The 26591-nt window shown below is 49.8% G+C and overlaps 1 protein-coding gene across 1 annotated transcript in view; it reads right to left on the reverse strand.

The window, feature by feature from the left end:
* The window catches only part of Thsd4 (thrombospondin type 1 domain containing 4), a 516099-nt gene that overhangs the window by 226168 nt on the left and 263340 nt on the right, over positions 1–26591 (reverse strand). Inside the window, exon 7 of the mRNA XM_060375409.1 lies at positions 25448–25584. Coding sequence (XP_060231392.1) covers positions 25448–25584 — 137 coding nt within the window. The remainder of the gene's footprint in view (positions 1–25447; positions 25585–26591) is intronic.

Raw genomic sequence — 26591 nt, forward strand, 5'->3', positions numbered from 1 at the left:
ACACACTGGTTGAAATTGATGCTGGGGAGTCTCACTTGGGAACCTGGGAAGCCAGGCTCTTGGTTTCTGCTGGGAAGATGCGACTGGGTCCTCATGGGTGCATCCCACAGGAAAGGAAAGCAGCGGCGACCTGTCTGGGGCATGGATGGGCAGCTGGCTCCTGCAGGCTCAGTTCTCCAACAACAGCAATATCAGAAGCCTGAACACGCACTGTGGAAACAGCTCCCCAGTCACAGCGCCTGTGAGGTGTATGGTTGCAGAACCCAGGGACGGGAGACAGCTCTCGTGGCCCCCACCGCTGCTGCAAAGGTTTCATTTCCTCCTCAGGAGAGGTCTTCTAAATTTAGATCCAGTGCACCAGACACAGCTTCAATTAAGATGAGCTTTATGAGAAGAACACGCTGTCAAACACCTGTGAAAGCCGACCGCTCTAAAACCTGAATCCCAGGTCCACAGCCGTCAGTGACCAGGACTTCCAAAGATGAATCCAGAGAGGGGTTTATTCCTGGAACATTCATCTAGGAAGAGGGGGGGTCCCTGAGGAGCCCAATCCTGCATGGCCTGCTGAGGAGCTCTGCTCATTAGAAAAGTCAGGCTCTGCTCACTCTGAATTGCCAAGAATCCTTTCCCTCACCAGGAACCTCAAGAATGAAAGGTTCCAGGGAGAGCTGAGTCTTGCTGGAAAGGGTCCCTGCCCCTGTCCACGGGAGCCTTTTATAGACACTCAGCCACCTTTTTCCAGAGTGGATTATGGTGGTAAGATGAGTTCAATGACTGAAAATAATGACGGTGACATTAGCTGGGGGTGTTGGCTCATGCTAATGAGCTCAGCGCTATGGAGGCTGGGATAGGAGTTCTAGGCTGGCCTGGGCTACAAACTGAGTTCCTGACCAACCTGGGTGGAAAAGAGAAAGCCCCATCTCTAAAAACAAACAAACAATCCCCCAGAGCAGCTAACATTGAACGCGTAGGGTCTATGCATCCTGGGCACGTGGCTAAACTGAGGTCATGGCGCCTGTTCAACAATGCAGGTGTGGCTGTTATGAACACTCTAGAGAGCACAGTTGACAAGCTCACAGGAACATGGCCGGGCAGGCATGAAACACTCTCTGTGCCCCGGCTCCCTGGGCTCTGCTTCACTGTTATCTCAATGTTGGCATGCGTGGACTCGTGGGTGGGTCTACAGGAGTCCTCAGCACCACTCCGTCAGGAAGACTTCTTATCCTGCTGTAGAGAGGCAGCCATCTGTCCCTACAAGCATGCCATCACACCTGGCTATTTTTTTTTTTTTTAATCATGGCTTCTGGGATTGACTTCAGGTCTTCGAGCTTGTACAGCAAGTAACTTTACCCCTTGGGCAGTCTTCCCAGCCCACTATTTGCCCTTATTTAAAAACCCACGCAAGGGAGCTGGAGAGGTGGCTCAGTGGTTAAGAGCACTTGCTGCTCTTGCAGAGGACCAGGGTTCAGTTCCCAGCGCACATTCTGTAACTCCAGTTCCAAGAGATCTGACACCGGAAACACACACAGTACATAGACATACATGAAGGCACCACACATATATGCATTAAGAAAGAAATCTCTAAAATTCACAGGAATTGATCTAGGCCAGTCCAGGCACCTCTCCTCTCCAACTGATACCAGGAAGATTTGAAGCAAGAAACAACAGATTGAGTTCAGGCCAACCACCCGAGGCTGAACCTTCCTCACAGGAGAGACAGCTAACGAAACCATGGTCCAGGGGGGAGTTCCACGTGGATGGCGGGTTACATCTGGGCCAACACAGGTCTTGAATTGAAATGCATGTCACCCAGTTTGAAATAACGAGTCCTCCTTCGTCTGGACTCGTCAAATAGGAAGCCAACAGGAGCGGCTGCAGAAAGGACTTGAACTCCCAAAAGGAATGAGAAACAGCCTGTCAGTCCTGCCCTGGGTCTGTCCCCGTCTGCTTTTCAGTCACCCTAATTAACTGTAGCACGAGTGTCAGGTTGGGGGCCCGGCCAGCGCGTAGCAGGAGTCTGCCTTGCGGCATTCAGCGGGCAGCCTCTGTTCAGCACTGTTATGTCACGAGGAGTCCCTCACAGCACACTCCTGGGAGGCCTCAGTGCAGTTAACACAAGCCTTGTTTGTTCTGAAGTGGCATGCCAGAGGAGATTAGGGTATCTGAAAAGGAGCGGAGACAGGCTGGTGCAGTCAGTGGCTAACGGCTAAGATGTCCTGAGCTAAGGTCTAGCAAGAATCGGGAATTTGATTTTCATCTCCAGTCATTCACCCCTCAAGGAAAAGAAACTATTCAAGTAAGTGTCACAAACAAACAGAAAATTTACTGAGTTTTAAGTGTGTTACCCATATGGTTATTAGAGTACATGAACTAATATCAGAAATGCAGAGCCAGGCAGGGCGTGGGACACAGCTATCACCCCAGCACTTGGGGGGCTGAGGCTGGAGGGTTATGAGTTCAAGGCCCACCTGGGCTATGCAGGAAGATGCTGTTCCCAAAAGGCAAACACACAAACAAATAAACTTTTCCTAAGTAGGGACTGAGGGCTTAAGGGAAAGGGTGTTTTCATCTCTTATGCTAACAGAAGTCAAAGTTTCTAAGGACCCAGAGCAGCTTTGGTGGCTTGCTACCCAAAGGGCTCCCCTCAAGAGGGCTTGTCAACACTTGGGTATAACACTGTGTGGCTCCCCAAAGCTGGGAAAGCACAGTTATGCTTCCTAAAATGGAGGATTAAAGGCTACACTTCCGAAGGAACATGTCGCGTGGTCAAATGGTGACATTAGAATTTGGAGATGGTGGGTGTCCCAGGGGAAACCACCCACCCCTGTATCCCCTATAAAGAAATTGGGGCAAGCTGATGAGGTGTGGTCCTTGTAAACTGGAGAAGCTACAGATCAAGGCACCTTTGCCCTGAATTGTGACACTTGGTCACAAGTGCTTTCCAAAAAGCACCTCCAAGAATGACAGTTTCATCTTAGGACCACACATCGGGGGGAAGAGCATCCCTTCTTCCATTTAACGCAGTACTAATGTGCTGACCCTCAAACGATTCGCTAACCAGAAGCTTGTCTTTTCATCCCATTTCCACCAGTACCACTGCCTTTCTGGATCTTTCTGGCAGATGTCAGCATGGACCATGATTCCTCTCTTTATCTACAGTGATTGACTCATGCAAAGACACACATGAAGAAGAACAAGGGCTGAGCTAGAGGAGAGTCCACCCTAGGTGGGGTTTGTAATCAGGTTAAAGCCAACGCAGAGGGCACAGTCAGAGGTCCTGATGCACATGGCTGGGTCGCTAGGATTGTGGGAGAATCCCAGGTTGAAAGGGCTTTCTTTGAAGTTGGAGCTAAGTTCCAAGATGTCTTGCTTTAGATTTGCCTTTGGGCAGTGTGGGGAGCTGGGTAGGGTGCACACAAAGGTGCTAGTATGGACTGGACGAATCTTGCCCAGGACCTTGCACATGTAATCAACTGTTTGGTGAATAATTCTATGAGAAAAGTCCATGACTCTGAGGTTGAAACCATGGTAGAGAGAATGAGGTTAAAAACTGAGACAGGATAGCCGGAAGGAACAACTGACTGGAAGTTAGCCGACTTGACATCACAGCTGCCTTAGATACTTAGAGACAACGAGGAAGTCCTGGTTCTGGAGTTGGAGGAGGAGGGGGTTGACAGATCTCTCTTTATGAACCTAGTACTGTCTTGATTTGTGGGCTGGGGAACGCTAACAGAGAAGACAATTCTGAGCTTGCTCTATCCTTTTTCTTCCTCCGGAGCAAGAAACAGGTCATGACAACTGACGACTGTGAATGTCAGAGACCCAGAATGTATTGATTAATCAAGGCATTTGGCAAAGTCTCTCAGGAAATTCTTGTGGACAAGATGGAGAAATGCAGACCAGATGACAGTATAATTTGGGCGACTCAGAGTTGGCTGAAAACCTGTCCTCAAGAGCGCTGGAGGAAGGGGAAAGGAAGGTATCTGGGGGCCCTGCCAAAAGGCAATGTTGCTGTGTTAGCCTCCTCCTTACAGTGAGTGACTTGGATGCAAACACCAAAGGAACCAGAGCTAATCAAGACCACAGAGGACACAAAGCTAGGCGAAATCACTAATACGATGGAATCAAGATCGAAGATTTAGAAAATATCAAATGAGCTCAACAGGCTGGAACAAGGAGCTGGACCAAAGAAAGAATTGGATAGGGATAAATGTGAAGTCTTCAACTCAGGTTCAAAGAAACCAATTATATGCACACAGACTTGGGAAGGCCTGTCTGGCAACAGCTCCCTTCAACAAACAGATAATACTGGTTCATCACAGCCAAAGAGCCCAGCAGTTTGACATGGCTGCCAAAGGAAGCCAGTGGAATCTTTGGGTATAACAATAGAAATAGAACAACAGAAATCAACGGGTTTGGAAGAACAGTCTTGCTTGCTCCACTCTGCTGTTTTCAGACATCTGTCTGGCACGGCACCTTGCCAATAGACAGCATTCGGCAAATACTTGCCATGCAAATGAATGGCTACCACGCTCTCAGATGGATCTCAACGTGAAAGGGATTTGGAGACTGTCCTAAGAAGAGAGACCTGAACCAACGTGGAATGCACACCTTGGAGAAAGCCGAGGGGACCCCCATGAGAGGAGGCTCCAAAGGTTTGAAGAAATATCAAATTTCATTTTGTTTCAAGGGGGAAAATCTCAAGGATCAGTGGCCAGATGATATGCGAAGCTAAGGCTTGGCTCCAGTGGATGGGGAAACTTGTTTGAAGCTGGGTGTGGTGACAAAGACCTATAAACCCAGAAGCCGGTGGCTGAGCAGGAAGAAGAGTAGGAGGGTTACAAGTTCAAGTCCAGCCTGGGCTATGTAGTGAGAAGCCAGTCTAAACTACTGCATCGAGATGCTGTCTCCAAATATCCTCTGCCTCTCCAAAAAAGAAAGAAAAGTGTAAAGAAGTGGTAGAAATGTGTTTTCTTATTGCAGGCGCTAAAACAGAGGTTGGCTAGCCACTGGCCCCAGCTTTAGAGTTTCAGAGCGCTATCCACGGGAAGCCAGCCTGGAAGGTCTCTGTAAAGATCTGACTCTAGGGGCTCAGGAGGTAGACAACACAGTGAGGCAGGCACTGGAGGACGCTAGTTTGATCCCTAGAACCCGTGTTTAAAAAGTCAGTGTGAACTTACAACCCTAGTGTGAGGTAGCAGAGGCAGGTGGATACCTGGAGTTTGCTGGTCAGGCAGCCTAGCCTACTTGGTGAGTTCTAGGCAGGGAGAGGTCTCATCTCAACAACCAGTGTGGAAGGCACCTGAGAGACAACATCCTCGCTGTCCTCCAGCTTGCACGTGTACTTGTACGTGTGTGCAATCCCTCCCCACACACGTGCATTAGTAGATACACACACACACACACACACACACACACACACACACACACACACACACACGTGCATCCCTGAAGAGAGAGATTTTATGATGCTGTGTCAGTTTGTTCTTTCAGTTCCAAATAAGCGTCAGCTCACTGGAGAGGTCCGTGCCAGGCAATCTTGGCGGCGGTCTTCAGAGCAGCTGCTAACACAGGAAACTGGCCCCCACGCCAGGGTGGGAACCCAGAGCGGTAACTTGTGACAGGAGGCTGAGTTCTGATGTGTTTGTTTAACTTTCCTCAGCACAGACACTGAGGAAAGCTGACAGCGTGGAAGGAAGGAAGCTGAGAGCGTGGAAGGAAGGAGGAAGCTGACAGCGTGGAAAGAAGGAAGCTGAGAGCGTGGAAGGAAGGAAGCTGACAGCATGGAAGGAAGGAAGGAAGCTGAGAGCGTGGAAGGAAGGAAGCTGAGAGCGTGGAAGGAAGGAAGCTGACAGCGCGCTCACAGTTCCACCAGTGTGAAAGGCGTGCGCAGAAGTCATGGCTGAGAGCACCCACACCTTGACTTTTCCATGTGTCTCCACACGCGTCAAGTACGTGTTTGCTGGGGCCTGAACTCGGGCCATCATGCTTGCACCACGAGCCATCTCGCCTAGATTGCTGGGTTCTAAAGTAATCCAGTGTGCACCAGAAAATGTGCTGAGACATTAATACAGAGCTGTCATTAATAAGGCACAGGACCGGGGCTCCACCTCAGTGGCAGCGCTCACCACATACCTAGTATTTGCAAGGTCCAGGCTTCGCTCTTCAGCACCCAAAATGAATGAAAAAATATAATTTCCCTGCACAACAAACTGATTAGGCAGCCATCTCCAGTGTGCGGCCCTACCGGGAGGGGTGAAATGATCAGACACTACCAAGGTAGTGCCCTCGACACCAGACCCCAGACAAGTCTGAGCTGTCTTCAACAGGTCACACTTACAGCTCTCACAAGATAGGCATTTCTAATTTCGCTAAAAAGACAGCTACCAGCCCCTCTAGTGAAGTCTCAGACCCGGACGGTGAAGTCTGTGGCCCTGGGTCCTGGGGAAGTCAGCCGGGCCCAGCCAGGTGCTTGGTGGCCAGCTTCTGGCATGAGGCCAGGACTTGGTGGTCATAAATCAGACTTTTTCTAGAACCTGCGAGTGCGTCCACACGTCACCCCGTTCTGTAGACTGTGGAATGTGTACCGTCGTTGACTTTGAGGGCAGGTGTGACACTTCAGTGTCTCTTTACACACCACTTAAGCTACCCGAGGGTTTGCATGGGGCCAATGGGATACATCTTTACAACGACGGTTAACACACATGCCTCTCCTCCTTGCTTCTCTCCCATAATTTTTGAAGTGTTGGTGATTTATTTCCTCTCTTTAGTAGAGGAGGTTCAAACCTCAAACCACTGGCCTAGCATTTCAACTTCTTAGCCATTCCCTGAGGGAACCCTTTGGGAATGTGCTGGTAAAAAAAAAAAAAAAAAAAAAAAAAAAAAAAAAAGGAAATTGCCGTCAGTATTACAGACCACAGAGTTCAAGAGTTCAAGCGGAAAGCAGGGCAGCTCAGGGGAGGTGGGCGTCTCGCAGAAGACACACCGGTGTGGCCACATGTGAGAAATCAGAGACACACCTGCTTCTAAATAAGGAATGCCGGTCACTCCAGGGCCACAGATGGACTGCTGACCAGAGCAAATGCGAAGCCGCAGGCCCAGAGCAGGAGACAATGAGTGGACTTTAACATGTTCTGGGCACAAGTTTGTTTGCCTAATGATGCTTCCACAGTGTATCAGTCTAACCTCGACTCCAGCCCAGAATCGTGAAGAAACCCAGAGCTCTTAAAGACACAGACATCACTCTGGAATGACCAGTTGTCGGTTCTGCTGAACTCTTTCATGTATATAGACATGCATGTGTGTATGTATGTAATCACACCAGAGTTTATAAATATTTTAACTATAAGGATTATGAATAAATTTTTCTTTGGGTATATATGTGCTCCTTTTTGGATTTTTCAGATTAAAGAGCAGGCTGCTGAGGTGGCTCAGTGGTTAAGAGCACAGACTGCTTTTGCAGAGGAGCTGAGTTCTATTCCCAGCACCCACGCTGGGTAGCTCACAACTACCCGTAACTCCAGCTCCAAAAACTCCGATGCCCCTTCTGGCGGCCATACACCTCCCCCCAACATAGACACTTAAGTAAAAAAATAAAGTCTTTTAAAAAATCAAAGAACAAGAATAAACCTTGTTTCTAGTGCTCTACTTTTATGCAAGAGAAGTGGCATTTTGAAGAAAGTTTGCCATAGAACTGTTTCGGTCTACCTTGAACCAAAAGCCAGACAAATCATGCCTGGGACAGCATCGGACTCCTTTGGTCACCAGCTCAGGAGTTAGACAGGGGGGGAAGTGAGTAGGCCATGTCCAACTAAGATTCAAAAAACAAAACAAAACAAAAACAGACCTAACAAAACCCAGGCCAGGAACTTACCAGAAAGCTACCTTAAAGTGTGTCCTATTTTCTCAAATATAATCACTCTTTTCAAAGAGAAGTCGTGACTGGTTATTTATACAGAGCACTTTTGTAAGTGAACAACAGAAACGATGTTCTTAACTAATAATAAGCTTTATTTAAATCTTGTCTGACAAGATGCTTCAGTGACCACCAAGCCTGACAGCCCAAGTTCAATTCCCTGGGACCCACATGGTGGAAAGAGAAAACCAACTTCCTCAAGTTGTTCCCTAACCTCTACATGTATGCACCATTGTATGTGTGTGCCCACATACATACAAGAGCACACATGTTCACACACAAAATAGATAAATAATAAAAATCTTAAGATGATTCCGTATGAAAGATCAAAACACAAAGTCATAATGACTAAGGAACACAAAGAATGACCATCTCTAGGTAACAGAAATGTCATGTTTTTTTTTTTCTAATAAGGGTGGACACAAAACACTCTATGTCTCTTGTGGAAAGTTTCAGGGTATCTAGTGTTTTGAGAGGAGGATTACATGGTCATGTCCTGGTGACATTATGCTTTCCTGCGCACAGTTCTTTTGGCACATGCTCTAGTTGAGTTTAATAAGAGCTCCCAGAGCTGGGCACTGTGTTTTCACAGGCGAGGAAGTGCCTGTTCAGAAGTCAGTGAACACGTATTGGGTGCTTAGCTGGGCATGCGCTACTGCCGGGGTGCTTCTCATTGATGTGGGCTGACCTACTGCAGTCCTTTCGAAAATGCATTGTCCTCATGCCGGAGATCAGACCCCGGCGTTTAGAAAGGGAAGTATGCTGCCTATGATAATGTTCCTGTAAATACAGCAAAATTAAAACTCTTTGAGCTCCAAACCCCAGGGATTTCTCTCTATGTAACAAGATGAACAAGCTATGTCTCTCTGTGTATTAACATCACAAAATCCTTGTTCCAAAGTTGTGTAGTGTTTGGGTGCTGCTCCTGTGTTGGGGGGTGCTCCCAGACTTGAAGCCTCTCTGCCAAGCACTTCACCAGGTTCAAGACCTCAGATACTTTACTGTGCATGGGGCTCTCCGACCTAAGAGGCTATTTAGGATTGTGATAAACATACCTTGTAAAATTGTTCGGGGGTTGGGATGGGCTTTCCATGGGATGGAATTCCAGGTACTCAGTTGCCTTTGGTTTGTTTGTTTGTTTCCTGCAGGAAACATGACCCCTTCAGCATCGTCACTGTCTTATACCAAGGGTGGCAATCCACAGCCCTGCTGGCCTTCACCTCACAGAGACCCTCTTGCCTCTGCCTCCTAAGTGAGTGCTGGGATTGAGGGTGTATGTCACCTTGCCTCGCTATTTTGCCAACATATTTAGGTGGAGCCTTTTGCTGTGGGCTAATGTTTTCTCTGGAAGTAGAATAAATTTCACAAGCCCAAGACAGCCTGCAGTGTGAGTGAAGGGGAACACGCACGGTGGAAAACGAAATGAGCAAACAGCGCTGCTGCCGTAAGGCCCTTACAGGGCTCGTGCGGAATGTTTCCAGTCTATTTAAGTAAACCGTAAGAGGTCAGAGAGGATGAAGGAACGCCTGCCTCCTCTCTGCTGTGCACAGTAACGCTGCCCCTCTCCCAGGGAGTCTAAGAAAGCCAACCAGGCCTTAGCTGCAGAAGGCAGTCCAGGCTAAAAGGTCAGCGGGTCAGACTGGGCTGACTTGGACATCTGACTCTTGGGCAGGTTCATAAAAAGGGGAAACTGAGCTCACTGAGTCTAGGTAAGGTCAACAACAGCTTCTGTTGCTCAAGAGAAACCGAATTATCAGGAAAAGCACCAGACTCTGTGAACCTCAGTCCAGGGCCACACATGGTGGAGATGCCAACTGTGTCTTTGATGATTCCAGCTTATCTTTCAGGGCCACATTTCTGTTCTTTGCCTCTCACCCAGTTACAGTCCATAGAAGTTAGATCCCAAGTTCATGTTTACACCAGGGAAGGTAGCATGACACTAAGGAGAACATCAAATTATGGCCCAATTTCTGAAGTTGAAGGAAAACTGCCAGGCCTGGGGATGGTGCTTGTGGTGATACGGGTGTGATGGGACTTAGAGTAAACACAACCACAACCCTCTAGGACTGACTGTGATGCTGTTTCTAGGCTGGGTTAGATGGAGGAGAAGACACAGCCCAATGGTCGGCAGCTGGGCTGGAGTTCTGGCCCGAACATGAAGCAGAAGCAAGCTGGGCACCAGAACTTAATCTCTCTCTACTTTCCAGCTGCGGCTGCCATGACTTCACTGCCTGGAGCCCTTAAGGCCTTCCCTGCCACTGCACGTCCACGCACTGCAAAGTGAGCTGAAAATTTTCAGTTCCGTTACATCGGAAAGAAAAGCTACTATGAAAACACACCTGGCTGAAGAGACAAGCTTTGGTGGTGGTGGCGGGTTCAAAGACAGATGCTCATTAGACACAGGCTCCTCCCATCGAGGAAGCAAGCGACCTTTCGGAGAGCTGGGTGTCACTTCCCCATCACTGAAACACCACATCAACCCTCTGTCTAAATTATAAGCCCCTTAAAGTGACTACACTATCCTGGCTAGCCTTGTGCCAACCTGACAAAGCTCGAGTTACGTGAAAGGAGGAAACCTCAATTGAAAGACTGCCTCCGTGAGGTCCAGCTGAAGGTCATTTTCTTAATTAGTGATTGATGGGGAGGGAGGCCCAGCTCACTATGGGTGGTGTCATTAGTGGGCTTCTGGTCCTGGGTTCTACTAAAAAGCAGGCTGAACAAGCAAGAGGGAATAAACAAGTAAGCAGCATCCTCCATGGCCTCTGCATCAGCTCCTGCCTCCAGGTTCCTGCCCTGTTTGAGCTCCTGACTTCCTTCAATAATGAACAGCAATATGTTGAACAGTAGTAGGTGGAAATGAACCCTTTCCTCCTCAACTTGCTTTTTGGTCATGGCGTTTAGTGACAGCATTGGAAACCCTAACTACCACAGAGGTCCACACAACTGCAGCCTTGCACAGTTATGATAGTGCTGGAGAACACCTTCCTTTCTGCAGCAGCTCCGGCTCCCGCCTGACGTCTTTCTCCTCTCCTGATGCACAGCCTCCCTCCAAGCCCTCCCAGAGAGCAGAGGTGGCAAAGGTTTGTGTGGGTAAAGAGAAAACACCTCAGATCCATGCAGAGAAGAACTGCCCACTGACTTAGAGAAGTGCTGTGCCCGCCCGAACCCATGTCTCTTTTACATCCACTGGGTAGAAGCATCCTCAAAAGCAAAGCCACAGTGGGTCGAAAGGGCTTTGGAAAGAACACACACTTCGCCGCCCTCTAACCGAGTTTTGGGGATCTTAGCTATTCCAATTTCCAGTCACCTTCCCGGCCACTCCAAATGAATGTCAACGCCCGAGCTTCTCCGGGGACGTTTCTCCTTTGAACTCCCAGACTTCACTTCATTGCACGCTGTTGTAATATGAAGCAGATTTTTTCCCTCCCTCTTGTTTGCTTAAAAGGCGTTAACTATAAATTAGAGTGTCTGAAGAGTGAGGTGTCACTCCTAGGGCTGGGGCTCCTCGGGCCTGGAGCCTCACAGCCAGGAGACAGGCCAGGCTGCGCCTCTCCTTGGCAGCCAGGCTCCCCGGACCCCGGCCAGAGATGATCCCACCCTCCCTCTCAAAGCTATCTGGTTACATGGACACACTAACTGCCTTGTTTGGATTGAGCACTAAACCATATTCCTCTCTCTGTTCCCCTTCAGACTCCTGTCCTAGAGGAGCAGACGAGGTGTTTAAACACTTCTGCTGAGCTGGTTTCCACTCAGGCTTCTGTTCTAATGAGCCTCCACCCTATTTCTTTCATGGTGCGTGTGCAAGTAAGCATGTATACTGTATGCACACGTGTGTCCAGGTGCACATGCCAATGCATGTGTGGGGAGGACAGAGGAGGACGCTGGATGTTCTGTTCTGCTGGGGTTTTTTCCTAGTCCCTCAAGGCAGGGTCTCTCACTGAACCCCGAGCTAGGCTAGTGGGCCAGGAAGTCCCGGCAACCCTGTCTCTGCTCCCGGCAGTGCTTGGAGGTCCTGGTGTGTGTATGGCCAGATCTGGCTCTGTTCCATGAGTGCTGTAGGTTTGAACTCACATCTTTGTGCTTGCACAGAACAGCAAGTGTTCTTACTTGCTGAGCCACCGTCCTAACCCTAGCGTCAATCATTAAAACGTGTGTGTCAGTTCCAATCTCCTGAGAGAAATCACCTCAGTTGCACACATTTCCCTCTGACTCCACCAGGGGAACAGCTGGAGACCAAGAAGGAAAGGGACTCTTGAGAAGGAAGGAGGACCAGAGAGAGAGCAGGGCTTTCCAAGAGCTGTGAAGTCAGAGACTGCCCACTGACTTAGAGAAGTGCTGTGCCCGCCCGAACCCATGTCTCTTTTACATCCACTGGGTAGAAGCAAGAGCAAGAGCAACTCGGCTCCTTCAGGAACACGTGCTCTCTCACAGACCCCCCTCCGTGGCTAGTCCTACTTCTCACACCGCCTTTGGCATCAGGGTGACTAATTCCCCTTTGCAGATGCTCGAGTACCAGAAACCACTTATCTACACGGGAGCAAAGCTGGATGTGAGCTTGAGTGTTCACAGGCTCAACGTGCCTTCTGGAGGCCGCCTGTTCTGTGGCGCCCCAGTTTTCTCTGTGCAGGCCCAGCTCTGTGGGGTAAATGAGCAAGGACGAGCCTCCAGCTGCCCCACAGCACGCTGGCAGGGTGGCCTCCTGCACTTGTCTTCCGTCCCCACAGTTTGCCGGAACTCGAGGCCCCATGGCTACACTGAGGTCCTTCAGTGTCACTGCGGTGGTGACGGGCCCACTGTGCCCTGTGCTGTTAGGTACACTTCCAGACCTACTACCTACACTGCTGGTCTCTGGTCCAAATCCTCCTTCTCTTGTTTCTGCCTTTAATTTCATCTGGATTTAATAACCGCGTCTCCCGGGGGGGAACTGTCCCACATCAGAGCCCACTCCGCACTGTGGTATCACTTTGATGCTGTTTATAGCTCCTCTTTCTATTTTTAGCCTACGTGAGTCTTTCTCCTGTCTGCAAATGCTTTTATGAAGCGTGTTGGAAGCTGACCACAGAATAAGCGGAAGGCTGGCTCCTGCTCTTTCTGTTTCTGTTAAGAGACTTGCTCTGATGCATCCCAGGAGGGCATTGCGCCCCTTACACAGCAGAGGATCCTCTTGCAGCCAGTCACCAAGCGCTGGAGCTCTTCCCACCACATCCTGTTCCTGGGGCGCCCGGGACTGAATCCAGGGCGGTGAGCACGCTCGGCCACCATGCTACCAGTTAGAACTGCAGTCTGCTGAACTGTGAACTGTCACACAGCAACAGTGTCCAATATCCCCCCCCCCAACCTGTCTGTCCGTGGCGTGAGTCATCACGTGTGTTTGTGCTGACAGGGAAATTTAAAAGCCAGCCTCTTCTAACATCACACACCCCCTCAGCCCCTGGATAGCCAAGTCCTGACGGACCAAGCAGCCCTCTTCTGTGATGCGCATGTCAGGATGTGTGACAGGGAGAAGAGGGTTCTCCGGTGCCGCGCTGAGTACTGCGGCCCGACAGGGAGCAGCGGCAGGTCTGCGTCTTGCTTTCCCTGCATGGCTGCAGTGAGGCAGAGGGATGACGTCTACACAATCACTGGGTGTGTTTACAGGCACTCCTCAGTCTCCACCACCTCGCCTTTAGAGCCATCCATCCAGACACACCCGAGAGCCACTAACGCTGAGCTTCTCGCCAGCTTTATTCAAGATTTTTTGAATTCAGTAGGCAGTTAAAAGTGAGCCCCGTCTGGGGTCCACTCAGCGTGTGCGGAGCGCCATCTAGGGGTGAGTGGCGGTACTGCACGTCTCCGTGCGCACAGCCTTTCCTTCAGGTTTCCAGAACCACCACAGACACACACCCTCATGGATCCAGCATGCAAGATAACTGTGGCTTTTCTGTTTTTGAAGAGTTTGTCATGTAAGGTTGGAAAAAGAAGTTAATAAACCCAATTTTTATGACCTCGAGATTTTTTTTCGTATGCACTAAAATCATTCATTCCCTGCAGACGGTGCAAAAGTTCTACTGGAAGTCAAGGATTGGATGTTTCATAAATGGTCCATGTCACCAAAATACCTGATTTTTTTCTCGGGGTTGTGGCATCTCTCTGGACCTCAGTCTTTTGGGATCTATCCTCTATTCTTAGAGGAGGGGACATCGGAGTTAGCGTTAACTGTCGGCTGACACAGCCTAGAGTCTACGAAGGGAGTCTAACTGAGGGATCTCCCACGTCAGATTGCATGGGTGTACCTGAGCAAGGAGGGCTGCCTCGGTCGCCATGGGGTGAGGGGCCTGTGGAAGGACCGTTCAACCCTCAAAGGAGTCAATCCTCAGGCCGAGAGCAGCTGCCATAGGTGAGGCAGGAAGAGACATGAAGGGCCGAGAGACGCGGGAGAAGGAAGAGACATGAAGGGCCGAGAGACGCGGGAGAAGGTGGCCTGTCTGGAAAGCTGGGCACAGGCTGGTGAAGAGGATGCAAGCTCACCAGGAAGGAATGACCCCGCACATTAATCGACACATTTCTGGAGAGCGGCATGTTTAGACTCATACTTCGGAAGACGGCACTGGCAAGGGTGTGAGCAACGTAAGAGCAACCTAAGAGACAGGACGGCCCAGGATGTACACAGAAAACCCTGGGAGTCCGCGCCCCTCGCAGGTAAGCTTTGAATCCTACATCACCCTGTAAGAGCCTCCAGCCAAAACAACGTGACCTATGACCCATGCTTTGACTTGGGTACCCAGCTGCTCGCTTGCAACTGCCATTTGCAATGCACCAGGAAGATCGTCTGAAAACATCGAGGATCTCCTGCCCACGGAGCCGATGGTGCCAAAATGTGGCCTCTGGATGCCCAGGGGGACGACACAGCTGTGCTAGAAGATATCCAGGGACACCTGGTTAGGAACGAATCGATCATGTGAGGGCAGGTGAGTCCTGCTGCTTCCCAAGGCTGTCTCATGGTGCTTCGTCATTCAAACATGTCTTCTGTGTAAAGACCGCGTGCTGGACCACTGTGCTGGCCAGTGGGAGGAGCAAAGATGAATCAGACGAGCTTGCTTCTAAGGCCAAGGTTTTCCTGGCATCCATGGGGAGGCAGACATGTGGATTTGAAAGGACAATGGAGCATGACAGGTGTAAGATGGCATGCTGGGGCACAGCTGTAACCCCAACACTTGAGAAGCAGAGGCAAGAGGATCAGGAGTTCAAGGCCAACCTGGGCTACATGGTAAGATCTTGTCTCAATAAAATAAAAGTAGGGAAGAGGGGAGGAGGGAAAGCCTCTTGTCAGGATCAGACACTTAAGAGCAGGTTCAAGATTTGATGGCAAGGCCTGGAGGCTTGGAGACCGGGTGCAGACATGAATCACAGAGTTTGGAGCCCAGGACAGAGGTCCGGACTGCAGAGGACACACGGATTCTCCTGCTGCACTCTGTTCTGGATTTTCAGACTTCCTGCTGTATTCTTCAGAACTTCTTTCTTGCTGTAACTTAGAAGCAAAGGCATGTGGAGGGGATCCTGTCCAAAGGGTGCTGAATCCACACCCCCACCTCTGCCCCAGCCCACCCAGCTCGTCAGCCTGTCACCCTCAGCCTTGACATCACTGGTGTCCACCTCTCTGTCCCAGATGGCCACTACCCGTGCATTCACAGTGTGGTCAACCCTGCCACCGGGAAGGGAGGCATCCCTGCAGGAGGGGCCACTCTGTGGGTTTCTTAGGGCCTTTTCTTTTCTTTTTGAGGTGCGGTCTTGTTCATGTAGTCAGGTTGGTCTTGAACTGATGTAGTTACAAACGGCTTTGAAATTTGGATCTTCCTGGCTGTACCTCCATGGTGCTAAGGCTCGTAGATATTTGCTGCTATGCCCAGGGTTCTGCAGGGCTGGCACTGCTTCCTGCATGCCGGACAGGAATCCTACACTGGAGTTGCATCCCTAGCCCTCTGAACTTTTTTTTTTTTTGCTTTTGTTTTTGTTTTTCCTGTATTGGCTACAGATAAAAAGCTTTGTGCTTGGGTGATTATACGATTTTCAGATTTCAGTTTGACAGGAAGTACCTATCTTTCCTTCTAGCATTTGTCTCAGACCTTCTTCTCTCCCGAACAAACAAACAAGCAAGCCTTTGAAGAGCATCTGCCACACACCTTTTAAACATTTGAAATCTCAGCCGTTCTGCTTGAATCCAGCACTGCATATGCTGCCTGAGCAGATGCCAGATTTTTGAGACCGGGTTTCTTTATGTAGCCATGTTATCTCAGAACTCACTGGACCAGGATGCCCTTGAACTCACAAAGAGCTGCCTAACTCTGCCTCCTGAGTGCTGGGATTAAAGACTAGCACTACCACTGCCTGGTGCTATTTTTCAAAGTGCCTTAAAAAAAAAAATCAGGGTAGTACAGGTCTGAAAACTGCCGGCAGGAAACCCAGCAGCGACCATGCACAGCGCCAAGGGCGGCTTGTTTGGTTTTACAACATTTGTTTGCTGCTGTTTTGTTCATTTTTGTTGTTGTTGTTGTTGTTTTCCTCCTAGGGAACTACATGGCATCTCCCTCCTAGCAGAAGCCAGCGTTCCCCATTCCCCGCCTCAAGTTCATGACCAGTGAATACCAGAAGTCCATAAGTGGAATGTTTTTCTCTTCATTACAGGTCAGACCCCAGCTGTCAGCTTCATCCACCTTCTGGTTCTGAGCAGTATTTATGAGAACCCAGAGAAGTCAGGCAAGAAAGAGGGGAGGAGCACAGGACAGGCCTCAGGGTTCCAGTCCAACCTCTCTCCGTTAAAGAAACACTTTGAATTCAGTAAGGAAAATGGAAAATATTAACTTCTCCCCCATCCAACTTTGTCCTTTGAAAGACATCAAAGCTGAGGGAAGTGTGCGGGAGGTTGGTCCAGAGTGGGCTATACTGGCCTCTCTGTCTCCAGCCGTGTTTTCTGCGTGTTAATTGATTCTACCAGCAGCTTCTGCATCTTGATCAATTCTAGCAACAGTTCGTAAGCACACTGCTCATCCAGGTGCTCAGGTGTGTGGAGTCTCTGATGGGGACACGGGAGGCTGTCAGGGCTGGGAATGGAGAGCTGGAGTAGCGAACGGCGCTGGCCAGGCTCAGGGCTGCTGCCCGGAAAGGCCACTGCGCGGAAGATAAAGGAGAGAGACAGTTCCTGAGCAGAGGGAGCTGTCATCACCACTGCTGAAGCAGCCTCTGCCGCCGTCACCCCCAGCACTGCCACTCGGTGTTCCCTACCCACGCCACGCGGTCCAGCTCTCACCCGCCAAACCAGCCCTTTAATGCTCCTGAAGAAGCAGGCAACGCCGTCTGCCTCTCCAGTCTACAGAAGGCTCCTCAGAAACACGCATGACCTGCTCAAGACACTGGACTAGTGAATTTACACCCATATCTTACTGGTGAAGTGTTAGCATGAGGCTGATTTTAAACAAACACTTAGCTCGCTAATTTAGAATTAAGTTTGGGCAGCAGTTTATTTTCTGTATGTAACGTGCCTAGGTGCTGTTTACGGCTCTTACTGTTGTCATAAGGGGAATTCACTCTTTCAGTTAGAAGTTTCCCCCAGTTCTTAACCACAGAAATCTAGTTCCATCTATTTCATTTTGTTCTGTTTAGTCTATTGCCATCTCTCAACGAAAACAGCAAATTAAGAGAGTTCCCTTCTGGGCTGCTCTAAAGAATTGCAATTTCACTACTGACCACTAGATGTCAGTATCAACCAGTTCCATGTTTTTAAAAAGTCATCTCTTTATGCACCCGAAGTGTCAGCTGATGTGTGACTTATCTATAAAGACTGAAACACACAGTAAGACACAGGCTGCTGCTCAGACGTGACATGATGCCAGCTGCAGTCTGGGGGGGAATCAAACGTCTGTTTTCCTAAAGTGCTTCCTCACAAGTAGAGTGCAGGAAGCACCACGACCCCAGCAGGCATTGCGGGAGGGGGGTGAGTTCCTGTTTTTTATAATGTGTTGAAAGTTCACCTAGTACACACATGAAGTATTTAAGTTAGACTTCCAGACACTGACGGGGAGCACGGTGGAGGCGGACATGCTCTGGGCTGCGGACTGAGCTCAGTTGGTCGCAAGCGAGGGCTTGAGTCTGCCCTTCAGACACCAGAGGCTTTTTAATGCCGCGTGCAGCAGCAGGTGTGTGCAATCCCAGGGGTAGTGAGGTGGAGACAGGTGTCTGGATCCCTGGGACTCACTGGCCAAGCGTCAGCTGGAGGGAAACTAACAGCGAGAGAGTTGGCGGGATGGCGCGGTGGGCCAAGGCTACACATCTGAAGATCTGGGGGAGCCAGAGACCTAACTTCTGCAGGTCACCTCTGGCCCCGTGCGTGTGAGCTGTGGCACCGGCATGCTTCCACACAGACATGTACTAATAAATGTCGTAAAATAAGTTCTGAGAGAAAATCCTAAGACTAACTGGCAGGTAGGTGCATAAAACCCCGTCTTCGTAGAGGCGGCTGCCGGTGGGGGTGGTTTTCTCCCTTGGTATGAGGTCCCAGGCAGATGGTGCAGGAAAGAATAATATTTTGATGTTTAAATCAGATAAATTTCTGAATATCAAAAGCACAGAATGGGATTAGCATGCACGAGGGCCTCGGCTAGCTCTCAAGACAGTGTGGAGGTCTGTGCCTGCACACCCAGGACTGGGGAAATGGAGTCGGGAGAAGCAGGAGTTCAAGGTCAGCTTTAGCTACTTAGTGAGTTCAAGGTCCGCCTGGGACACACAACACCCTGCACTGGACAAACCACGAAGAAATGGTGTCCTATTTGTTTGTCTGACTTCTGCTGAGGTGTGCAGCACCCCATCCTGTCTTTCGGGAGGTTTCCCATCAAATTTGTGATGCAAAAGCAGTACTTGGCTCACCCAGACTTTGGCAGCGATTTAGAGAGGATGCCTAGAGGTGGCGAGATGACAGATGTTCCCTTCACGTCTTCGCTAGCACACACAGGCCGGTCCCCACCCCAGCCACCACTGTGCTAACACTGTGCCCATAAAAATATGAGTGTGATCCACAGGCTAGCAGCAGATCACGTGAGTTGCCTCAGCAGTGGCATGTGCAGGGACCTGAAGGCATGAGCTACTTCTCCTGGGCTGGTTGGTGTTTGCCAGCTTCCCACAAGCCAGAGTCGAGAAACTGCCTCCATCACACCGGCCTTTGGGCGTTTTCTTGATTAGTGATCACTGTGGAGAGCCCAGCACACTCTGAGCAGCGCCACCCCTGGGCGGATGGTCCTGGTGTATATAAGAAAGCAAACTGAGCAAGCCAAGGGGCGCAAGCTAGTAAGCAGCACTCCTCTGTGGCCTCTGCTCCAGTTCCTGCTCCAGTTCCTGCCTTGAGTTGCTGCCCTGATTTCCCTCCATGAGGGAGGGAAATAATAATGTAGCCTTTCCTCCCCGAGTTGCTTTTGGTCATGGTGTTTGTCACAGTACCTCTTAGCCCCTTAGTTCAAGCTGTCCAGATCCTGCTTGGGTGTCTGAACCTCTAATGCTTTATGTCACGCCCTGGGGATAGTACCTACAGGGGTGATAGATCAAATGGGCATTGTGTGGCTGTTTGGCTCCAGTACCAAGCAGATGGTAGTCACCGTGCCAGCCTGTGCCTGGTTTAGGAGCGGGGCCTCAGTGGAGGCTCCCCTCTTTTCCTAGTACTAAGTGTCAGGTACCATCGCTGCCGATGCAGACAGAGCACTCACTGCAAGATCCCCCTCTCTTCAGAAACCACGGGAAAGGGACCATCAGGACGACCTGGAGGCTACGGACATCCCATCCCACCCACAGACCTGCTTTGATAGCGAACATCCTGCATGACCGCATATTCTTTTCTGGCCTCACTATGTCGTTCTGCTCCCAGGGGAGTCGGCCGAGGCCTAGACGATGGCTTTGTGAAGGTTTCCATTGCTAAAGCCAGCACATGATTAGAGAGATGGAAGGCTCCCTCAGCTAAGGATGGATCAAGACACTAGATTAACTATGGTCAGAGGGAACACAAGACAGGAATCTCAATCAATACCTGCCAGCCCCTGAGCACCTCATGAGAACCAGGTCGCCCCGTTCCAGCAGCCAGAGGTCAATGGAGGTCACCTGCACTGCCTCCACTTGTCACCTGGCCCCATGCTCCTCAGACTCCTCCCTGTGACACTCCATTTGTCATGGCTTTCCACAATCACTCACGTTTTCGGGGCCCTGATGACTGCCGAGAACTCATCCAACTTTGCAATTCTTTTGCCACTCAACTGGCTTTTCACTACTTTTTCTTGGTACACGTGTGCCAAGAAAGGGTCTCAGAGGACTCAGAGGACAGCTAGGAAGAATCAGTTGGCACCAAGAACCTTTTACCCACTAAGCCAGCTCGCCAGCTTCATGGAGACTCTGTTTAGAATAATATTGTCACTCGGCTAATTGAATTGGGTGATTTGTTCTAGACAGTTACATGAGTCACTTATTTGAATTCCAGGCTTGTTAAGCCCCACTGGGGACTCTCTCTGATTGCTACCTGAAGCAAATCATTCTAATGGTGCCTTGTGGTGACTGTTAAAAGTGTCATCATGTTAACAGTGACAGAGTGCCTGAACCAGGAGACTATTATGTCTGGTGTGTGTGTGTTATACATGTTCATATATTTTTTGTCTTCAGTGCTTAAAATTTATAAATTACTCATGTTTGTGTATGAATGACTAGGCCAACTGAGAGGCTTGTGGCAAACCTCCTCTCCTGAAAAGAACCAAGAATGAGACTGCAGAGAGTTATGCTTTTCCAGCCCTCGCTCTGAGGTGTGAGTGGACCTGGCCACACCGTCAGCTCCTCAGTGTTGATGCTGCTGCTCCAGCAGCCAGGCAGGCGCCTCCTTCCTCCCTCACCTCGCCTGTGCTGTGCGCCTCCTGAAGCTCCACACACGCTCTCAGAAGAAGAAGAACTTTCTTGTGGCTGTGCTAGGACCTCCAGACGAGCCCTCGTGTGTGAAGACGTGTGGGGAGCCAGGACTCCAGCAAATGAGGTGTTGCCTGTGGCAATCTGCCTTAAACGTTTTTAAGGCTGAAACTGAACATAAACCTGATGAATTTCCCTAGTTATATATTTCTTTTCTAGTAGGTATTCTTTCTCTCGTTTTTAGCCACTTGGATAACTACCTAACATACTAAAACCTGTCTTGATTTCTTGATTAATATAAACTCGACTTACACACACACACACACACACACACACACACACACACACACACTCTGTTGGGGTCTCCTGAGTCTTGTCTTTTTGAATTCAGTCTAGAGACATAGACATTCGGAGAAGTTAGTTCACTCAGCAAAGCAAACACTCCAAAGAGAACCTGGGGAGCCGGCGTTCGAAGGAACCAGGTCACATGTATAAAATGACAGCAAGTCCCGATATTCCCGGAGGCAGCCGTTCAGAAAGCACAGGCGTCCAAGCCTGCAGTTCAGAAGGACCACGAGGCCCACCTCCTGCCCTCGGGAATTGCTGTGGCCATTATCATTTACAAGGTCAAGTTAAGGAAAGTAGAGTTATTATGTCCAACATGCTTGATGAACTCCTTAAGGTTAGACAGCATGGCTGGGCTCTCTGTTCATTTTCCCAAACGTGACTGCATTTTCACAATGGCAGCTCTGACTGGACAGGGCTGGGACCATCTCAGAGATCTTTCTGAAGACTGGCCAGATAGTCCCACTGGTGTAGACAGGGAGGGGGCTGGGCTCCCCATGGCTACCCTTTCCTTCTCTGACCTTTGAAGGACAGGGTTGGCCTGGCCCTGACCTTTAAGGCCTGTCTACACATAGTCACTGGCCTGGAAAGCAACATGGGAGATCCTTTGATCCTTGTCAAAATGGGAGTATCACCCAACACTGAGAGACTACAGAGGGACCCCAGATTTTCCCTCATCCCTCAGTTTCCAGGAAGCCAGTCCAGCTAACATCCTTCCAGCATTCAGGAACTCTAGCAGCCAAGGAAATGCAGACTTTCCCTAGAGCCGAGTGGGCAGTGTGTCTGGCTCCCCTCGCTACTTGGCGTGCTTACACTTCAGAAAGGTATGTCGCCTCTCAGCGTCCATCTACGCCGTTCGGAGCACTCCTAAGCCCACCAGCTTCCTGCCTCACTCTCACGCTCTGGGGTTCCAGGAATGATTATACCCATTCCCCACTGATTTTGGTGGGTTGGGGCAGTCTTTCCTTTTTACTTCACATAACCAGGAGAGGCTCCACAGGATGGGGGAGGCAGAGCAGTGTGTCCGAGGGAGCGCTGTCTGCGGGTGACAACTTTCTCAGCTGTGTGTCGGGGAAGCAGAGTTACCATGTGAACCCCAGGCTCAGAATCAGAAGGAACCTTCACCTTATAAAAATGGGGAGCAAATTCACTTCTGGCTATTTAAACTGACGGCCCAAAGGACATCGTCAGCAGTCAGTGCCTCTAGCAACTTCAGCAAGGAGATTTCAAGTAACTGCACAGGATGATGGGAAGAGTGGCAAAATGGTCCTGGCAGCATCAGCTTCCTGCTAAGACAGGCACTTTCTAGATATACAATAGGCTCTTTTTCAGCTGTGAAGGAGAACGAGGTTAGGTTGCTTGCCGGAAAATGGGTGCAACTCAAGATAATCATATTATGCTAATTAAATCTGTTTTGGAAAGACTCATATGACTGGTGTCCTCTCATTTCTGCATCTGAAACGTTATAGATACATAGTATCAGCTATGTACGACCACAAGCAAATAGAAGTCATCCTGTTTGAGGAACAAAGAAGTAATGGGCGAATAATAGGGGGGCCGGGGGAATATGCTTAAAGCATATCATATACTTGCATGGCATATATGTATGGTGCCTATTCAGAAAAAAAAAAAAGATGCATCTAGAAAACGTCTGGCTTACAATTCTATCACCCTCACTGCTGTGCAGCAGGTGTGAATTCACGTATTTATGCTTGAGAGGAGGTGGGCAGGGCATGTGCATGCATGGTGCTCATGCAGAAGTTAAAGAGCAAGTGAGGAAGTCAGTTTTCCCCTTAGCCAACCGAACCCAAAGCCAGCAGCACCAACACGCTGCTTCCCTAGTGGAAAGAGCGCATTGCATCCCTCCCCCGGTCCTCTCACCGACCCTGCTTACATGGCTGGCCTTTTGCTAACCGTGGCCCTTCAAACCTTGCCTCGTCCAGAACCCAACCGCACCTGCACCACGTGGGAGCCCACAGGTGAGGAGACTGCCCCACCGCTCTACGGAACTACTGAACCAACATGACACCACTCTGAGCTTTCACAGTACGGGGTAGGCACGCCCTTGGAAGGCAATATGAATCTCACCAATCTGTAATTTTCCACACACATCATGAAAAGGTATAATATCGATACACAGAAAGCTCCTGTGGAGAAAAGGGATGTATGTGGGGCGGCCTGTGAGAATATTTAAACTTTCAGCACACCAAGCGCCAGGCCACGCTGCTTCATCTCAGCACGGGACAGGCGCCCTGCGCTGGCTGGTTTCATGTCAACAGGACATCAGCCCGAGTCCTTTAGGAAGACAGACGCTCAACTGAGAAAATGCCACCTCCAGACTGGCCTGTAGGAAAGCTTGGGGGCATTTTCTTAATTAGCGATTGATGTGGGAGTGCCCAGCCCCATGTGGGCAGTGCTGCTCCTGGACAGGTGGTCCTGAGGTGTATAAGAAAGCAGGCTGAGGAAGCCATTGGGTCAGAGCGTGTGTCAAGCCAGTAAGCTACATTCCCCCATGGCCTCTGATGCAGTTCCTGCCTGGACTTCCTGCCCTGGTTTCCTTGGAGGAAGGATACAAGTTGTAAGCTGAAAGAAACACTTTCCTCCCCAAGTTGCCTTTGGTCATAGGGTTTTATCATGTAACAGAAAACCTACCTAAGACAGTCCCTTCTAATCCTGTCCAGGACACAAAGGGGCACAGAGAACTTAAGGAACATTGTCAAAATTATACAGTAAATCAAGACAAAAAAAAAAAAAGACAAGACTCAGGGAGCCTGGCTCCAGAGGGTGTATCTTAGTTATATGTGTGGTGTACATTTGTGGGGTGTGCTCATGGAGATCAGAGACCATCACTGGGGTGTCTTCCTGCCTCTTTGGGGCCACATCCTAAACCTTTCATGGTTTGGCTCCTCCAAAGACATTTCATTCATATCAGATGTTAAGGCAAGGCCCCATCTTTCTCAACTTCTTTTCATTCTCCATCTAAGATGACCAATACTGCATTTGATAAATTCTTCTACATTTTATCTTAAATTATCTCATCAAAACAGCACTAAAAGACAAATGTTCTCTGCATGTTAACATTAATATAATTCTGGAAACTGTGACTGTAGGAACTTTTGTAACAACTAAATTCTATAGAAAAGCAAATTCCTACAAGCAAGGATAAGCCTTCAGGGATGGGCTCAGTAGGAGAAGCACCTCGCTGCAAGCAGGAAGGCCTGAGTTCGGGTCCTCAGCATCCACATAAAGCCGGATGTGAAATGCAGGTTTGTAACTCCAGAGCTCCTCTGGTGAGATTGGAGGTGGAGACGAGAGAATCTTGGAAAGCGTGGACCAGCAGGGCTCAAACAACAAGAGACGCTGTCTCAAAACAAGGTAGAAGGAAAGGACTGGCATGAACTCTGACCTCTACACATGTACTGTGGCAGAGACACACACTTACATCCACACATAAGCATACACAAAGGGGTTTGCTTGTTTTTGAAGGTGATGAGGGAAGAGACTGTATATAGAGATATATAAATCATATTTATTAGCTCTGATACTAAACACACAGAAATTTACATTCAAAAACATTGCAGCCAAAGGGCCTGCCTTTCGCTGACTGTCAACTCCGCCAGCTACGAACACCAACAGAGACAACATTGCAGCCTGTCTGGTGAGGCTGCAATCAGGCCTCAGCTCCCAAGGTACATTTGCAGATAAAGGAGGGTAGCAAGCCAGGCAGAGACACAGCTGGTTCTGAAGCCTGTGCGCTCATGTTTAAGACGCGTGTTTTTAACCAAATGGTACTTTCTGTCACCTAGGCACATCCCAATGAATTCAGGCTGGGGAATATGTGGAGTAGATCTCAGACGCCTGAGGAGGTGTGAAGCTTCCTGGGTTAGGGCCATCCTCTGCTATAAAAGGCAGAAAACCTCAACCCCTTCCCTTCAGAAGCTTGCCTCATGTGGGGGAGACAGGGGAAAATACTCTGTCCTCTTAAGATGCCGCCCACACATTGGTGCCATCAGTTTCCCACTGAGACAGCCCTCCCTCTTCACAGCTCCACTTCCCAGGAGGGGAGGAAACACCAGACCTCACCAGGCAGGGCTGGCAAGTGTCTCGGTCCCTGCGAAGCATCAGTGTGAACCGAAGTCACTCCATGACTGAAAAGCTAGCACGACACAGGCGACTCTCGAAGAGCAGGTCGCTGACAAGCTGGTCCACCTCCGCCTACCGCCCCAGAGCTCACAGCCCCAGGCCATCCTTGAAAACCCGTCAGACCCTGAGTCCAGAAGCACCTACCTTGCACTGTCCCGACACGCAGATGGCCGTGCCGTTCTGATCACAGGGGGTACCATCGATGACCTTCTCGGCTTGTCGGACGTAGAAGCGGTAGCCGGTCGCCTGGCAGTTCAGCTCACACTTGCGATTACCCTTCACTACCAAAAAAGCAGAGAACATAGACGAGGCCTGAGCGAGCCCACTCCGGCAGACTTGGCCCTCCCCAGAAGGTGGCTTTGCCGTCTGTGGAGGTCACCTGCTCAGAACAAAGTGGGGTTGGTGTAGTCATGAGGTTCTATAACTGCCATAATCAAATTTCAAAACATTTTCATTACCCCCAAAAGGAGACATATGCCTTTGAGCTGCCCTTCCAGTTGGCCCTTTCTCCAGCCTGGCAGCCAGTTCACCTTCTGTGTGTGGCTCTGTCTTTTCTCACATGCTCCTTACAGCTGATAAGAAAACCACCTGACCAACTGACAATCTAGGGGAGGCACTTCTTCATTTGTCGGTGTGTGGTGGAGATTTGACGCTCACAGAAAATTGTAAAGGACTTTTTAAAGGTCTCACCATTGCAAACACGAGCCTCCTTTTACACACCCCATGCTTTTTGTTGTTGTAGTTATATTCTATGAATTGGCAGTTTTCTAGAGCATGTAATTTTTAAGCTTTGCTATGTTTTGTCTTATAACCTGAAAGCTACGTGGGGCCTGGGGACAGGACTAGGAATGTGATCATTTGATAGAATTTTGCCTAGCAAGCATGAGGCCCTGGGTTGGATCCCCAGCATGGCATAAATAGGACACAGTGGCACACGCCAAGGCCACCTCCAGGATTACAGAGTATGCTGGCCAGAGTCACCTGGGAAGAAGGAACCTCAGCTCAGACAATGCCTGCACCAGGCTGTCCTGTCAGTGGGCTTTTTCCTGACTAATGGTTGATGGGGGAGGACTCAGCACTCCACGGGCACCTCAGGGAAGGCAGTCCTGGAGATATAAGAAAAGTAGCTAAATGTGAGCCCGGAGAGCAAGCCAGCAAGCCAGCAAGCCAGCAAGCCAGCAAGCCAGCAAGCCAGCAAGCCAGCAAGCCAGCAAGCCAGCAAGCCAGCAAGCCAGCAAGCCAGCAAGCAGCGTTTCTCCAAGTCTCTGCTTCGGGTCCTGCCTCCAGG

Source organism: Meriones unguiculatus, chromosome 1 (genome assembly GCF_030254825.1).
Source record: "Meriones unguiculatus strain TT.TT164.6M chromosome 1, Bangor_MerUng_6.1, whole genome shotgun sequence".
Taxonomy (NCBI): Eukaryota; Metazoa; Chordata; class Mammalia; order Rodentia; family Muridae; genus Meriones; species Meriones unguiculatus.